Source organism: Rhincodon typus, chromosome 1, assembly GCF_021869965.1.
Source record: "Rhincodon typus isolate 14 chromosome 1, sRhiTyp1.1, whole genome shotgun sequence".
Classification (NCBI taxonomy): domain Eukaryota; kingdom Metazoa; phylum Chordata; class Chondrichthyes; order Orectolobiformes; family Rhincodontidae; genus Rhincodon; species Rhincodon typus.
In genome coordinates this window covers 69,968,666-69,986,045 of record NC_063332.1, presented here as the reverse complement: position 1 = coordinate 69,986,045, position 17,380 = coordinate 69,968,666, and the positions used below count along the sequence as shown (strand labels likewise).

The following is a 17,380-nucleotide window of genomic DNA, read 5'->3' as shown; positions in this document are numbered from 1 at the left end:
CTATTACTGGCATGTTATTAGTGTCCTCCACTGTGAAGACCGATACACTGAAGACCGATGTCTGTAATGTTGGAGACCACTGGAGGAGGCTGAAATGGATCATCCACTTGGCACTTCTGGCTGAGGATTGTTGCGAATTCTTCACCCTTATCTTTTGCACTGAAGTGCTGGGCTCTTCCATGGGGATATCTGGGCTGTCTTCTCTTCCAGTGAGTTGTTCAATTTTCCACAACCATTCATATCTGGATTTGGCAGGACTGCAGAGTTTAAATATGATGTGTTGGTTGTGGGATCACTTAACTCTATCTAGCTTTTGCTGCTTATGCTGTTTCTTATGCAAGTAGTCCTGTTTGGCAGATTCACTACCTTGACACCTCATTTTTGGATATGCCTGGTGCTGCTCCTGGCATGCCTTTCTACACTGTCCATTGAACAAGGGTTGATCTCCTGGCTTGTTTGTAATGGATGAGTGTGGGATATTCCAGGCCATGACGTTACAGATTGTGCTGACAGACAATTCTGCTGCTGTTGATGGCTCACAGCGCCCCATGGATGTCCAATCTTTCAAGTTGCCCCATCTGTGCGAAGTCTGTCCCATTTAGCACAGTGATAGTGCCACACAACACGATGGAGGTTATTCTGAATGTAAAGGCAGGACTTCGTCTCCACAAGGATGGTGTGATGGTCATTTTTACCGATACTGTCTTGGACAGATACATCTGCTGTAGGCAGATTGGTAAGGATGAGGTCAAGTATATTTTTCCTTCTTGTTGGTTCCCTCACTGTCCGCCGCAGAATCACTCTAGCAGCTATGTCCTTTAGGACCGGACCAGCTCAATCAGTAGTACTGCTGCTGAGCGACTTTTGGTGGTGGACATTGGAATCCCCCTACCAGAGTATATTTTTTGCCCTTGCCATCCTTAGTGCTTTCTCCAAGTGTTGTTCAACATGGAGGAGTACCAATTTAACAGCGGAGGGAGGATGGTACATGGTAATAAGCAGGAGGTTAACCTGAAGCCATGAGACTTCATGGAATCTAGATCCCATGTTAAAAACTCCCAGGGCAACTCCTTCCTGACTGTATACCACTGTGCTGCCACATCTACCGGGTCTGTCCTGCCGGTGGGACAGGACATATCCAAGGATGGTCATAGTGGTGTCTGGGACATTGTCTGTCCGGTATGATTCCGTGAGTATGACTATATAAGGCTGTTGTGAGACAGCTCTCCCAATTTTGGCACTAGCCCCCAGATGTTAGTGAGGAGGACTTTGCAGGGTTGACAGGGCTGTCTCTGCTGTTGTCTTTTCCTGTGCCTAGATTGATGAATGGATCACACAGCAGTTTCATTTCTTTCTTGAGTCTTTGTAGCAATTGATACAACTAAGTGGCTTGCTAGGTCATTTCAGAGGGCAGCCAAGAGTCGGTCTCTGACATTGTCATGTAAGAGAGTAGGAATGGGTAGATAGATTGGGAAAAGTCCTGTCAGGATCATAACTCTCCCCTGCTCAGTGGTTGGTTCTGTGGTGTAGATTTCCTTCAATTCTGAACACAGCAGCAAGACAGGAGGCGGCAAATTTAAAAAGAGCACAAGGAGCAACTTGATTCTGAGCATGATACTGAGAGAAGTGGCAGCAAATTTAAAAAGCGAACGGAGAGCAGGGAGTGGCTTTGTTCTGAACATGGTACCAAGAGAGACCGAGTGTGGAAAAAAACAAGATTGCTGTCACAGGAAATCTAAGTTTATTGGATGTTGGGAAATTACTCTTAAGGAGTAGTCTAAATAACTAAAATCTAAGAAAAATGTATCATTTATAAAGAATAGGGTTTCAGGAAGGAATACTGGTAAAAGGAAAGTCAAAATAAATCAAGTCAAAAGAAAAGAAAATAACTTTATTTGCTTTGGTTTTACTTTATTAAATTAGCAAGGTTATACTTTCGTAAGGGTAACAAATAGATTTTAGAGTTACAGGATGTTAAGTCGGTGAGGAAAAGTGAAATGTAGTTCCTGTGGTAAGTGTGAAGTCGTGGACATATACGATGTCCTAGACAAACACATCTGCAGGAAATGTCACCACTTGCACAACCTTGAGCACTTGGTGTCTGAACTTGAGCAGCAGCTGAAGATACTGATGTGTGTCTGTGATGCAGAGGAGTACTTGGATAGCACATATAAGGGGGAGATAGTTACACCACAGATTAGAATCATACAGGTAGATAGGAAACGGCTACTACCAGCCAACCTGAGGAAAGGAGGGAGGTAATACAGGAGTCCCTTGAGTCTCTTGTGCTTGCCAATCAGTATTCCATTTTGGAAACTAGTGAAGGAGATGGCTCCTTAGGCGAGTGCAGCTAGAGACAAGTCTGTGGAACTAAGAGAGTCTCGGTTGTATAGGAAGGAGAAGGAAGAATTGAAAGTGCAATAGTGATAGAGGATTTCATAGTCAGGAGATCAGACATTCATTTCTGTGACATGAACTGTGACTTCACCTTTGACACAACCTCTAGAAGAGGGGGATCAGCCAGAAGTTTTGATCCACCCTTGGCACCAACTGCATAAGTAGGAAGAGGGTTGATGTCCTGAAAGCAGAATTCAGGGAGTTAGGAAGGAAGTTAAAAAGAAGCACACAAAGACCAGTAATCTCTCAGGATTACTCCCAATGTCACGTTATTGAGCATAAGAACAGAAGATTGATGAATTAAATGTGTCTGGTGAATTGGTGTATGAAGAAGGGCACCTGATTTAGGAGCAGGAGCTGGACGGGCTGGATGAATTACGTCTTAATAGGACTGGAATTGATATCCTCACAGGAGGATTTGCTAGTGTTGTTGGGGTTGCCTTGTACAAGCTTGTCAGGGGGATGGGAACCTGTGAGGTAACCCAAACTCAAGCTGAGGGTGACTAGAAGACAGGAGAAACAATGTTGAGTGTGGAGTCTGTGTCAAATGCAGAGTGATGTCAAAAAGGCACTCTACCTGAATGCACACATCATTCACTACAAGATAAATGCTCTGAAGGCACAATAAAGGTAAATTGTTATAATATAATTGTTATTACATAAACATGGCAACATAGTGACCAGGACTGGTACCTGGAATGTTCAAGGATACTTGATACTAAGGAAGGACAGACAAGAAGGAAAAGGAGGTGAAGTTGATAGTATGAGATGGAACAATATATTAGTCAGGGATGATCTCAATTTTGGAGAACAATGTGTGGAATATATTTAAGAGGAGCTAAGAAACACCCATGGGACAGACAAAATTAGATAGAGTTACTTAGAAGCTTCCAAATTGTGATAGTAGTGTGAGGTATAATATAAATCAGAGCCTGAAAACCTTTTCCATGGAGGAGAAGAAAGCACCATCATAAAATTCTGCAGGGGCAGAATTGTTCAGGTAGGGTGGTAAAGGGATCATCTCTTTGATACTTTATGGGCCAGAGTGGGATTTCTGCCTGGAGAGTTGGCCACAACTGGAACTCCAGAGTCTTGACAGAAATACTAGGTGCTCAGATTCATGTATCTTGTTCAGGGGATCTTGCAATGGTAACTAGAGAGATGCTGTGAGGAAGAAGTGCAGTGGATAGAGGTGGGGTTGGGTGTGGGTGGTGGTTTGGTGATTGGGTTGGAAAGGCCAGGAGCTAGCAAATACACAGAGAGGCCAGACCTGCAGTGCGGTGGTTTGGGTACAAGGGGGTGATGCTCATTATGTGGTTATGGGGACATGAGGATGGTGTCTCCCACATTTAACTATCTGAGGCTGGAGCAGTATCATCTGCTGAGCCTTCCACCCCACCACTGTCTGTGACTTCCTCCCACTGGTCTCCTAATTGTGGCCAGGTTAGAAGTTGGCTTTAGTTTGCCAGTAATTGGGGTGAGGGTGGATGGGCCACTATGTTTCATCCAATCTTTTGCAACCCCAGTAAATGTACAGAGAGATTTGGGGGATAAGGCGGATAGGTGGTGGGAAGGGGGCCCGGGCAATTCTCCTGGTTCCTTCTGCTGCTGCAAACCCATCAGCAGGGGTCTACAACTCTTCTGTCACTGGTGTCACTGATTATAAAACATTAATGAAGGGGTTAACTTTTCACTGTACTCATTGGGTATACGTGACAATAAAGCTGATTCAATTTAATTCAATTCAATAAAGGAATAAGTTACTTAAAAGCCTACAATCAGTCATTGAAGTTGATGGCTCGCTTCAGCCCAGCAGCTTGTACGTAAAGTGTAGTCAGAGGCAGAAAATTTCCATGTGCATGAACAGAGCAGCTATACAAATGAGCCTTTCGTGGCTTTGATAGGTGTGAGGATGTTTGAGGAAATTTGAATTTGACACAAGTGCACGGGAGCAGAATGTGAAGAAGTTTCCATGATCTTTAAGGCATAATAGCATAATCGTTGAACCGGAATGCTGAGGACAAAATTCATGCCCAGATTAAATAACTAAATGGCACTGACTGTTTTATCTTCAAATATATTTCAGTTAAATTGTAACAGTATACTGTTTGCATCCTGCTAGGATAACGTAAAATGCATTGAAGCCCCACAATCATAAGTAGTGAGCCACTTTCACTCTGACACAATCCAAACATTATATAAGGGCTGCTAATGAAAAAGCACAAACGGACATTATCTGTTGATCAAATAATGTTCATTCTGAACCTGGCAGAGGAATAATTGTGCAATACAATGGAATACTGAACAAGGTATTGTTCACAGAAAAGATTGCGATACAATAATACACATTTACATTAATTTCATGAAGGGTAGGAACACTCATTCTGTGCTTGGTACAAATTCAGAAGGTCGTATCTTCATAACTGTAGACTTTAGTGAATACCACCATCCATGCCAAGTATACCAAACAATTCCATCATCTGTTTTTGAAGTGAAAGGTCCTCTCTTGTAATAGTGTCCATTCAGGTTAGCAGAGTGACATCTGCAAAATTCAAAATTAAAAATTGTTTAACAAATTGAAATAATAAAGAAATTGGCATTTAATGACAGTAACTTCTCTTAATCTGTAAATACAGTACAAGATTGAAGATCAAATATATTTTGCTGATAAATGCTAGTGCAGACAGTCTGTATTTCCAAGAAATACATACTACCCTATCTATGTTACAGTCTTAAAACTTAATAGCCAATAAATTACTGCTTATAATAATAATATAATTTATAATAATAGTATAATATAGTGTAATTACTATTATATCTGATTTTATTTCCTACTTCTATCTGTGGTTGGAGTACAGTGGAATGTTTTAGCAGGTGGAGGGAAGGTGTGACTTGGCGCCACAAGACCATTTTCGATTAACAGCATTTTATATAGCCACAGTGTTTTCAAGTTTTTGGAGCTCGGCTCCACTTTCACCATTTGAGAACATCCAAGTACTCCTGCAGCCTCCCTGCTTCCTCAACACTACCTATCCTTCTACCTATCTTTGGTGCCATTTGCAAACTTAGCAACAATACCCTCAGTTTCTTTGTCCAGATCGTTAATGTATAACATGAATAGTTGTGGTCCCAACACTGACCCCTGCAGAATTCCATTAATCACTAGCTGCCATCCTGAAAAATAATTCCTTTGTCCCTACTCTTTGCCTTCTGCCAGTCAGCCAATCCTCTATCCATGCCAGTACTTTGCCCTTATTACTATAGGTTCTTATCTTATTTAGCAGCCTTCTATGTAGCTCCTTGTCAAAGGCCCTCTGGAAATCCAAACAGATCATGTCCATGAGCTCTCCTTTGTCTCCCTTGCTTGTTACTTCCTCAAAGAGTTCTCACAGATTTTTCAGACGTGACTTCCCCTTGATGAAGTTGTGCTGACTCAGCCTTATTTTACCATGCACTTCTAAGCACTCTGCAATATCATCATTAACAATGGATTTTTAAAATCTTCCCAACAACTTAAGTCAAGTTAATCAGTCTATCATTTCCCGTTTTCTGCCTCCCTGTCTTCTTAAACAGGGGTGTTACTTTAGCCAACGTCCAGTCCTCCAGAACCCTCCCTGAATCTAGTGATTCCTGAAAGATTACTACCAATGCCTCTATAATTTTGTCAGCTATCTCCTTCAGAACTTTGGAGTGTAGTCCATCCGGTCTGGGTGATTTATCTACCTTCAGACCTTTCAGCTCTCCCAGTACCTTCTGCTTTATGATGGATGAATCTCATTCCTCAATGGACAGAGCTGTGCACTGCATCTAGCTTTAAAAATATTGAAGTAAAACTTTAAAAGTCCCAACTCTGATTGACCAAATTTCTGTTTTCTAATGTTCATGTCAGTTGCAATCTGTGGGGTTAGGCAATGGCCTAGTGATATTATCGCTAGACTATTAAACCAGAAACCCAGCTGATGTTCTGGGGACCCGGGTTCGAATCCCACCATGGCAAATGGAATCTGAATTCAAAAAAAAGTCTGGAATTAAGAATCTACTGATCACCATGAATTCATTGACGATTGTCGGGAAAAACCCATCTGGTTCACTAATGTCCTTTAGTGGAGGAAATCTGCCACCTTCACCTGGTCTGGTTTACATGTGATTCCAGATCCACAGCAATGTGGTTGACTCTCAACTGCTGTCTGAAATGGCCTAGCTCAGTTGTACCAATCGCTACAAAGTCTTAAAGAAATGAACCTGGATGGATCACCCGGCATCGACTGAGGCACCGGAAAAGACAACGGCAGAAACAGCCCTGTCAACCCTGCAAAGTCCTCCTCACCAACATCTTTGGGTTAGTACCAAAATTGGGAGAGCTGTCTCACAGACGAGTTAAACAACAGCCTGACATAGTCATACTCAAGAATCATACCTTTCAGACAGTGTCCCAGACACCACCATCACCATCCCTGGATATGTCCTGTCCCACCAGCAGGACAGACCCAGCAGAGGGGGCGGCACAGTGGTATACAGGTGGGAAGGTGTTGCTCTAGGACCCTCAACATTGACTCCGGACTCCATGAAGTCTCATGGCTTTAGGTTAAACATGGGCAAGGAAACCTTCTGCTGATTACCACATACTATCCTCCTTCAGCTGATGAATCAGTACTCCTCCATGTTTAATAACACTTAGAGGAAGCACTGAGGATGGCAAGGGCACAAAATGTACCTGGGTGGGGGAATTTCAATGTCCACCACCAAGAGTGGCTCGGCAACAGTACTACTGATCAAGCTGGTCAGGTTCTAAAGGACACAGCTGCTAGACCTGGTCTGCAGCAGTTGGTGAGGGAACCAACAAGAAGGAAAAACATACTAGACCTCATCCTTACTAATCTGCCAGCTATAGTTGCATCTGGCCATGACATATTGGTAAGAGTGATCATCGCACAGTCCTTGTGGAGACAAAGTCCCGCCTTTACATTCAGAATAACCTCCATCATGTTGTGTGGTACTATCACCATGCTAAATGGGACAGACTTCACACAGATCTAGCAACTCAAGACTGGGCATCCATGAGGCACTGTGGGCCATCAACAGCTGCAGAATTGTACTCCAGCACAATCTGTAACCTCATGGTACAGCATATTCCCCACTCAGCCATTACCATCAAGCCAGGGGATCAACCCTGGTTCAATGGAGAGTGCAAGAGGGCATGCCAGGAGCAGCACTAGGCATACCTGATGATGAGGTATCAACCTGGTGAAGCCACCAAACAGGACTACTTGTACACCAAACAGCAAAAGCAGCAAGTGATAGACAGAGCTAAGTGATCCCACAACCAACGGATCAGATCTAAGCTCTGCAGTCCTGCCACATCCAGTCGTGAATGGTGGTGGACAGTTAAATAATTCATTGGAGGAGGAGGCTCCACAAATATCCCCATCCTCAAAGATGGAAGAGCCCAGCACATCAGTGCAAAAGATAAGGCTGAAGCATTTGCAGCAATCTTCAGCCAGAGGTGCCGAGTGGATGATCCATCTCAGCCTCCTCCAGTGGTCCCCAGCATTACAGATACCAGTCCTCAGCCAATTTGATTCACTCCATGTGATATCAAGAAACGGTTGGAGACACTGGATACTGCAAAGGCTACGGGCCCTGACAACATTCCGGCAATAGTACTGAAGATTTGTACTCCAGAATTTGCCACTCCCTTAGCGAAGATGTTCCAGTAGAGTTATAACACTGGTATCTACTTGACAAAGTGGAAAATTGCCCAAGTATGTCCTGTAGATAAACAGCAGGACAAATCCAACCCGGCCAATTACTGCCCCATCAGTTTACTCTCAAGCATCAGTGAAGTGATGGAAGGTGTCATCAACAGTGCTATCAAGCAGCCCCGGCTCAGAAATAACCTGCTCAGTGACGCCCAGGTTGCGTTCCACCAGGGCCACTCAGCTCCTGATCTCATTACAGCCTTGGTTCAAACATGGACAAAAGAGCTGAATTCCAGAGGTGAGGTGAGAGTGACAGCTCTTGATATTAAGGCTGCATTTGAACTGCATTCAAGCAGCATCAAGGAGCCCTGACTGGAATCAATGGGTATCAGGGGGCAAACTCTCCGGTGGTTAGTGTCATACCTAATACACAGGAAGATGGTCGTGGTTGTTGGCAGTCAATCAGTCTATGGAGCACTCTGTGATATGAACTGCATTCTGGTCAGACTGCATTTGGAAAGCGGTGAGCAGTTTGGGCGCCCATATCAAAGGAAGGGTGCATTGGCATTGAATCCCAGGAATGAAGGGCTTGCAATACGAGCGGTTGAGGACTCTGGGTCTGTCCTTAATGGAGTTTAGAAGATGAGAAGGATGTATGTCATTGGAACATTGGAACATGGAGAAGATGTTTCCGGTCATTGGAGAGACTAGGACGCGAGGGCATGGCCTCAGAGTGAAGGGACAACCCTTTAGAATGGAGATGATTAGTAATTTCTTCAGCCAGAGGGTGGTTAACCTGTGGAACTCATTGCCACATTTGGCTTTGGAGGTCAAGTCATTGAGCGTATTTGAGACAGATAAGACAGATTCTTGATTAGTAAGGGGATCAACGGTAATGGGAAGAAGGCAGCAGAATGAAGTTGACAAAGATATCAGCCACAATCAAATGGTGGAGCAATATCGATGGGCTAAATGGCATAATTCTGCACAGGAAAATTCTCCTCCTATATCTTATGCTGTTATGGCTTAAATTGTTATGGTGCTTTGATCATTGAAACAATTGTTTCTGTTTGTTTGCATTAAGAATTCAATTGTACTTGGCCCTATTTCAAGCAGCAATAAATGTTCTGCAACAGATCAATAATTTGCTCTTTAAGTGGTTTTCAGGAATTTAGTGTTTTTACCATGCATGATTAATAATTCAATACTTGCAGAATTCAGAAAATAAGTAGCAGTTAAAATCGTGTCAGTGCCTCATATACTGCAGACACCTTCGCCTGGTTGAATATCTCTGGTATCATTTCTTGGAGGAAGTTACCTTTATTTTCACACCATTCTGCTGTGAGAGTACAAAATGGAGGAAGGAACGTTTAGCTTGCATGTAGATGTTCAACTCCACACTTTCAAATCTCAGTTTGAGTGACTCCCGTATTTGCCTCCTGCAAAATTAACTGCGAATGTGGCATGGACAATTGTAATTATTCTGGTGTAATGGATGGAAATTATCTCCTTTAAAAACTAGTGACTGTAAAGCCTTTCATGTTGTGGTCTAGCACTAATGCCAGTAATGTATGAACTATAGGCCAATGTAGTCAGTGAGAAAAATAACTAGTGTTTCACAAACCTGTTATACCACCATCCAGCTTTGTCTTCCCTTGCACAGTTTCCCTCATAACGGTCATTATCCCTATCCTTTGTGCTGAACCTCATGCCATTGTGGTTGGCCCACCATGTAACTTCTGGATGATATGTACCACTCAGTGAGTCTCCTGCAGTTCCAGAATACTCACCAAAGCTTAACTGGTATGAATTCTGTGAAAGAAAAATAAACAATGTACAAATGGGGTTTGTTTTAAATTAATGTGCTCCTCAAAAGCAGTGGCCATCAGTAAGGATGATACCTTCTGCCATGTGAGAGCACTGTGTTGTGGTGTGCCACTGTTGGCCCATGAGTTAAACTTCTTAGTTTGACCTAGATTGTCAGATATGCTGTTTCTCAGAACAAGGATTAAACATAAGGACGAGAATTCAACAAGAGCACTTTGGCACAATGTGTGCCTGCAGATCGCAGGATTATATCAGGACAGACAAAGCTGCAGGTTGTCAAGCTGATCATCTGACCAAAAAGTCATTTGGTTCACAGGCCATCAAGAATTGGATGCGGAGAATAATCCCTGCCATTGAAAGATTAGGCTCAAAGTTCACTTGACATGGACCTATTTAAATTTACACATTAAAATTGCGGACACTTCAGTGTCCCTAGGTAGCTCACTTATTAAGAGGAATGAAAGATGTGATCACTGCATCCCTCCAGTAAGTGATGAAGAAGATTGAGAAGGGCTGTGATTGGGCCCTGAGGGAGTATAGTATTGGTCTGGAGGGAGGCTAATTAAATTGGAAGAGGATTTTTCAATTTTGACAGCATTTTATGAATGTAAATTGTTGGTGCTATCTGTTTAACCATTACATGAAATGGCACATTAGTTGGATAATATCTGAATTCCTCAAATTCACAAAAAAAGCTGCAACATTTTTGACAAGGCTTCTGTTTTGATCACATAACAAACTTTGAGAAGGAACAAGTGATGTTAAAAGATTGGGTCTTTTTCCCCTTGGAATCTAAAAGCAAGTTTCAAGTGCACCCATGCAAACTGGTACAACATTACGAATTGTAGCAAAGCAAAGATCAAAAGATACAACAGTAAATTTGCTTAGTTCAGTCAACTAATACTCCTCACCTGCTCATTTTGAACTCTGAAACTTCTATATTGGGCATAACGTTTTGCACCATCCCAGTCAGTAAGATCAATTTTCAAAGTGTAGTCTCCTGATAGAAAACAAATGACAAACTTAATTTTTTACAAGTATCAGTCGAGCGTCAGTGTGTCAAATGAGAATGCTGAATTACCTTTGCTATCGTCTGTTTCGGTGTTTAAACTGTGCCCCCAGTACTAGATTTCTCCAAAAGAGGAAATATCCTCCAAGGATCAACCCTGCAAAGCCCCCTTGGAATTTTACAGATTTCATAAGATCACGTCTCAGTCTTAGAAACTCTACTGAGCAGAGGCCTAACCTACCCAGCCTTCCCTCATAAGACAGTTACTTCATCCCAAGAATCAGCCTAATCAACCTTCTGTAAGTTGCTTTGGGTGCAAAGTTATTGTCTATCCTTCCTATAATAAACAACAAGTACGCAGTACTCCAGGTGCAGCCTCACCAACGCCCTGTACAGCTGTAGACAGATTTCCCACTTTTATACACAAACACAGGTGTTCTGAGGAAGGATCACCAGACCCGAAATGTTAACTCTGTTTTGTTTTACTCCACAGATGTTGCCAGTCCTGCTGAGTTTTTCCAGAAACTTCTGTTTTTGTTCCTGATTTACAGCATCTGCAGTTCTTTCAGTTTTTATTTAGTATTCCTACTTTTATACTCCATCCCACTTACAATAAAGGCCAAAATTCCATTTGCCTTTCTAATTATGTGCTGTACCTCCAAGCAAATATTATGATTCATGTACAAAGATACCCAAATATATGTATGCTAGCATTCTGCAGTCTCTCAACGTCAAATTTTCCCATATTATTTGATCTGATCTGATTTATTATTGTCGCATGTACCTAGGTACAGTGAAAAGTTTTATGTGTAGTACAGGAAGATCATACCATACAAGGTGCATTGGAATAATAGAACAGAGCAAAGAATACAATGTTACGGCTGCAGAGAAAGTGCGCAAAGAGCAAGATCAGCATTTAAATTTAAAATTTGAGAGGTCCATTCAAAAGTCTGATAACAGCATGGAAGAAGCTGTTCTTGAGTCTGTTGGTCTGTATGTTTTTGTATCTTCTGCCCCGATGGAAGAGGTTGGAAGAAATTATAACCGGGGTAGGAGAGGTCTTTGAATCTGTTGGCTGGCTTCCTGAGGCAGCGAGAAGTATAGATGGAGTCAGTGGATGGAAGGTTGGCTTGCATGATGGACTGGGCTGTGTTCACAACTCTCCCTAGTTTCTTATGGTCCTGGGAAGAGCAGTTGCCATAACAAGCTGTGATGCATCCAGATAGAATGCTTTCTATGATGCATCTGTAAAAATTGGTAAGAGTCTTTACAGACATGTCTAATTTCCTTAGCTTCCTGAGGAAGTAGAGGTGCTGTTGTGCTTTCTTGATTGTAGCATCAACGTGGGTGGACCAGGACAGATTATTGGTGATCATCACTCCTCGGAACTTAACGCTCTCGACCATCTCCACCTTAGCATCATTGATATAGACAGGGGTATGCCCTTCACCTTGCTTCTTGAAGTCAATGACCAGCTCTTTCATTTTGCTGATGTTGAAGGAGAGTTTGCTATCTTTACACCATGCCACCAAGCATTCTGATTTGTCATTGTTTTGAGATCCAGCCTACAACATTGGCATCATCAGCGAACTTGTAGATGGAGTTAGGATGAAATTTGGCCACACAATCATGAGTGTATAGGGAGTATATATCCCCTTGCAAACTCTTTGTAGCCTACTCACAACTTTCTTTCATGCTTAACTTTATATAATTCAAACAATGTATTTACAATATAGTGTTTCCTTTCATCAAATTCACCATTGTAGATCATAAATAATTGAGGTCCAGCACTCATACATTCAGCAGTCCACTAGTTATAGTGGAGTAGTTATCCTTTATCCATGCTAGTATATCAGCCCATACCATGAAGTCATATCTTGTGCAGTATTGTATCATGTGGCAGCTTAGCAAATGCTTTTTGGAAATCCAAAATTAGTTGATGCTAGTTAATATTCTCAAAGAACTCAAATAAATTTGTCTGAACAAAGTTCATTTCACAAAACTATGACTCTGCCTGACTATTATGATGTTCTAAGTGTACTGATAACTATCTCTTTCATCATAGATTCTAGCATTTAGTTAATAACAGCTGTTAGGTAACTAGCATAAGGTTTCCTGTCTCCCTCATCTTGAATTTGTGGTTTTCCAATCTGCTGGAACCTTTCCAAAATATCACAGATACTGCAAGATTACAACCACTGCATTCAAGTGGTTGCACAGCTCTATTGGTTCAGTTGGTGGATGGCTGGTCTGCAATACACAGTGGCGCTAAGAGTGTGGGTTCAATTTCCGTACTGGCTAAGATCACTGTGAAGGACTCTCCTTCTCAAACTGCTCCCTAGCCTGAGGCATGGTAGCCCTCAGGTTAAATCAACTTCAGTCATCTCTCTCTAAATGACAGAGCAGCCTGAAAGCACTTCTGGTAAGAGTACAGTGATTTTCCCTCTACCTTACTATTCGTAATTCATGTGTACAGGCAGTGTAGTGGATTTTCAACATTTTGGGTTCTGTTTATCAAGTTGGTGCTGCCAACGTTTGAGGTTCATAAAATTCTAGGGTGCTACAGAACAGAAATATTTTCTGTCTTCAAGATAGCACCAATTTTTGTTTTCAAATGAATTACCTTATTAAAAGCCAATTTTCTGCTTGATATTTCAGCAGTACTACTGAATGGTGCCCTCCATCTATCAGTATAGTTTGACCAAGAACAAGCCAAAAGCTCCTCAGAGCACCTTCACAGAAGAAAACAATATAACATTACACAAGGAGGCTGTTGGGCCCACTATATCTGAATGGCCTTTATCTACTGTTCCACTTTCTCAAGAGTGGTTTTATATTCCTCTCCTTCAAGTACTTATTTCATTACCTTGAAAGTGATCTCCGTTTCAACCATTTCAAGCTCCGTTTTACAGGAAGAAATGCTTCCTCACCTCATGTTCACTGATGATTCTAAATTGATCTATCATCACTGATTATTCCACTTAGAGAGGTTAGTCTCACTGCTTCCACTTTGGGAAAATCCTCATTTTAAAAATCTCAATTCCCTTCTATGCCTGATTGAAAATTGAGGCCACAAGATAGTGTCAGGCTGGTCAATTGTCAGGTTCCTGAGGGAAGTCATAATGCCTTCAATCAGCAACAATCCATTGTGCCATTTGCATTTGAGCCACCATGACGCTGTAAAAAGTGGCTACTGTGCAATAAAATCTGGTGTTTAACCCACATTTCGGGAAGCAGCATGTACAGAATGAATACCATGCTGCCACATTAATGATCTGCTCTGTGACAACTAATGTGCTAAAGCAAAACTTCAACAGTGGACAACTCTTGATTATCCTTGCAGTACTTATCTGGTGACTCCAAGCGTAAATTCAGGTGATTTTTCTTCATCATCAGTGTCTTGTTGGCCTTTCACCAGTTGCTATTCTTCCCTAGCACAATCAGGTGTCAGTCCTTTAATATCTGAGAGGAGAAAGGCCCATGGTAGGGTTGTACTGAGGCAAGGTGGGGGTGGGGGGGGGGGGGGCGCGAAAGCAAGAAATGCATGCTCAAACCGTTTGAAGTTTGCAAATCAGAAGCAAGTGTGGGTTGAAGGTACCGGGGGTGTGAGAATACAGTTATCTCAAGGGATTCAACTCTATCATTAGGAGTGGCTTCAGCAATGGATGGTCTGATCTGTTGAGCACCATCTCCTCCATGCAGGTGCAAACATATTGCTGTATCTGTTTATATTCCGCTGGCTTGATTACAAGCTTCTGACTCTTCAAGAGAGAGAGGAATGCTTCAGTGAATGTGATGTGTTTGGGTTTTGTCAGTGTTGAATAGCTGGCAGTGTATGCAAGATGTGAGGTGAGCATGAGGCCTCCTAGATTTGTGAGAGTGAGGAAAAGCTTTGAAGATAAAATGGGTTGTGATTGAAAAGATTTGTAGCTGACAGGTTGATGCAATGAGCAGTGGGAGACGCAGGAGGTGTAGCTGTAAGAAATGCATTTGAAAATACATTCACAAACCTTGATCACTCCTGTGAAGTTATTGAAGTATTTTATGTTCTCACATCCAGCTCTTTAGAGCTTGACTCCTGATATTGACTGTCACAGATATTCTGTCTCACTGTCTTCTGAAATTTTGTATGAATGGTGCCCTACAGAAAGAAAACTTCCCTCTTTCTGTCTGCTTTTTCCATTAAGGCTCCAGTGTAGTCTCAGTGTTGGAACATTTGGGAGTGTCCCAACTCCACTGTTGCATCACAATTTACTTTTCTTCCTGCTCAGAGTCACTCCGCAAACAATTCCAGCAAATAAGATGCAGTTCCCTTATGAATTGCAAGTTAGCTTGAAGTGTGGCACAAATTTGAGTGCCTGGTGAGGCATGCATGTAACCAATAACATATTTGGCATGAGCTGTATGCAGAAATTTTACAAATTAACGGGCAGCGTGAAGTTGGTGGAGCAATGTAAAGAGGCCAAATAGTCTACTCCTGCTTTTATTTATCATGTCCTTATGGCTGCATCACAAGGAATGGGTGTAGATCAAGTACACATCATAATCCCCAGGCCCATTTGCAGCTACTATCAACTTCTTGGACCTCCCCCAAGCCAGGTAACTCCAATAATTATAGTTTCCTCATTTCTAGTTCCTTTTTGCCAAGTCTCCTTTGGGGTCTCACAATGCATTATACATGATTTTAAATCTGAGATTTATAAACATTTGATCGCCAAGGATGATGTACACTTTACATCCAGCATGGTATCTTTAAATGATTCAGTGATGCTTATGTTATCCCTCGTAACTCAGTCACAGATCCCAGAGTATTGAAAAATCCAATAGATGATCATTACAGCTCACTGATATATACAAATATCACATTCACAGAAACTTCAGCGTCTCTAACATTAAGCTTTTTGTTTACAAGTCGTGCTATCTTTCAAATGACCCCAGTTGAGATGGAGTCTGAGATCTTTACACCCTCAGGTCACATGCTATGATGCATTGATAATATCATGTCTCTCAAAGATATACTTACGTACCGTGTCTCTTAAAAGGTAAATAGATATACTGACTATGAGACATATCACAACAAAGTATACTTGGGGATATGCAACCAAAGTGAGAGTTGGATTAATCAACTCCTGTTCCTACATTCTTATAATTAAAATGCTTTAAATAGAAAATGAATGAAAATATTGAAAGAAAATCATTAATATATGTTGACTCAATCTACATAGTTTCTGGCAAGCAGTGGGAAATAAATTTCATCTATTGTTTTTAATTATCACTTTAGGTGGAAATGACATGGGGTGCTGGGGGAATGATTGGAAGTTAAAGTTGGGCAACTGTATCTATTGTTCTGTTCCTGTCTTGCAGTAGAATTAGTATTTATGTTTCTTTTGATGACAAAGGCACTTATTTGATACAAATGGACATGTTGTGAATAAACCTAGATTGGAATCCTGTGATTAATATCTGCCCAAAGTCATTTTCGTGGCACAATGAGAGGCACGCCCAGTAATGTCTTTCCATGAAGGTACAGAGGTCCTAAGCTACAAGGTTTAAACTTTTTGGTTTGGTGCAGAAACACAAAGGCACCACAACTAATGTCCAGGCCTCTGTCCTTCCCAATTTGCCTTTCCATTTCCCAAGCCCAAAACCTCAGCAAATGCACTGTAACTTTCCTGGGTATTGAATCTCCCCCAGCTAGAATCCTACCAGCTGCCTCTTTATGCTTGTAATGTAAATCCAGGGTTGAATATCAACCAGACTCTGCAGAAACACCTGAGCTTCTGATCAGTGCATTTTGCTGGCTTCCTGCCCAAGCTATGTTATTGTCTAAACAGGTACAGATAGGTGAATTATAATTGGATGCAAAAGTTTGGTCCAAATTGTAGAACATACTTTCCAAATTAGGACTGGATTGGTTAGGACTATATTCATTGAAATTGAGAAGAATGAGGGGGATCTCGTTGAAACCTATAAAATTCATACAGGACTACACAGGTTAAATACAGGAAAGATGTTTCTGATGACCAGGGGGTCCAGAACCAGGGTCATACTGTAAGCATTTGGGTTATGCATTTAGGGCTTTGGTATGGAGAAATTTCCTCACCATGAGTCAGGTCAGCCTATATAATTCTATGACATAGCAAGAGTTAGAGGCCAAAATGATGCAAGTTTCAAGGAGTTAGATATAGTTCTTAGGACTAAAGGAATCAAAGGGTACAGGGAGAAAGAGTGAACAGGATGCTGAGTTGAATGATCATGTTGAATGACAGAGCAGGCTTGAAGGAGCAAGTGGCCTACTCCTGCTCCTATTTTCTATGTTTCTACATTTTTTTTCTATTTATATCCCAACAACATGTAAAATGTGAATCAGAGATAGTAGGAACTGCAGATGCTGGAGAATCCGAGACAACAAGGTGCAGGGCTGGATGAACACAGCAGGCCAAGCAGC

The 17,380-nt window shown here is 41.8% G+C and overlaps 1 protein-coding gene across 1 annotated transcript in view; it reads right to left on the bottom strand.

Annotated features, from left to right (window-relative positions):
- Positions 1 to 4,458: 4,458 nt before the first annotated feature.
- fgl1 (fibrinogen-like 1) overlaps positions 4,459 to 17,380 on the bottom strand; it is a 25,921-nt gene continuing 12,999 nt past the window's right edge. Inside the window, exons 6-8 of the mRNA XM_020532817.2 lie at positions 10,835 to 10,923; positions 9,721 to 9,908; positions 4,459 to 4,939 (exon numbers count right to left, since the gene is read on the bottom strand). Coding sequence (XP_020388406.1) covers positions 4,777 to 4,939; positions 9,721 to 9,908; positions 10,835 to 10,923 — 440 coding nt within the window. The 3' untranslated portion in view covers positions 4,459 to 4,776. The remainder of the gene's footprint in view (positions 4,940 to 9,720; positions 9,909 to 10,834; positions 10,924 to 17,380) is intronic.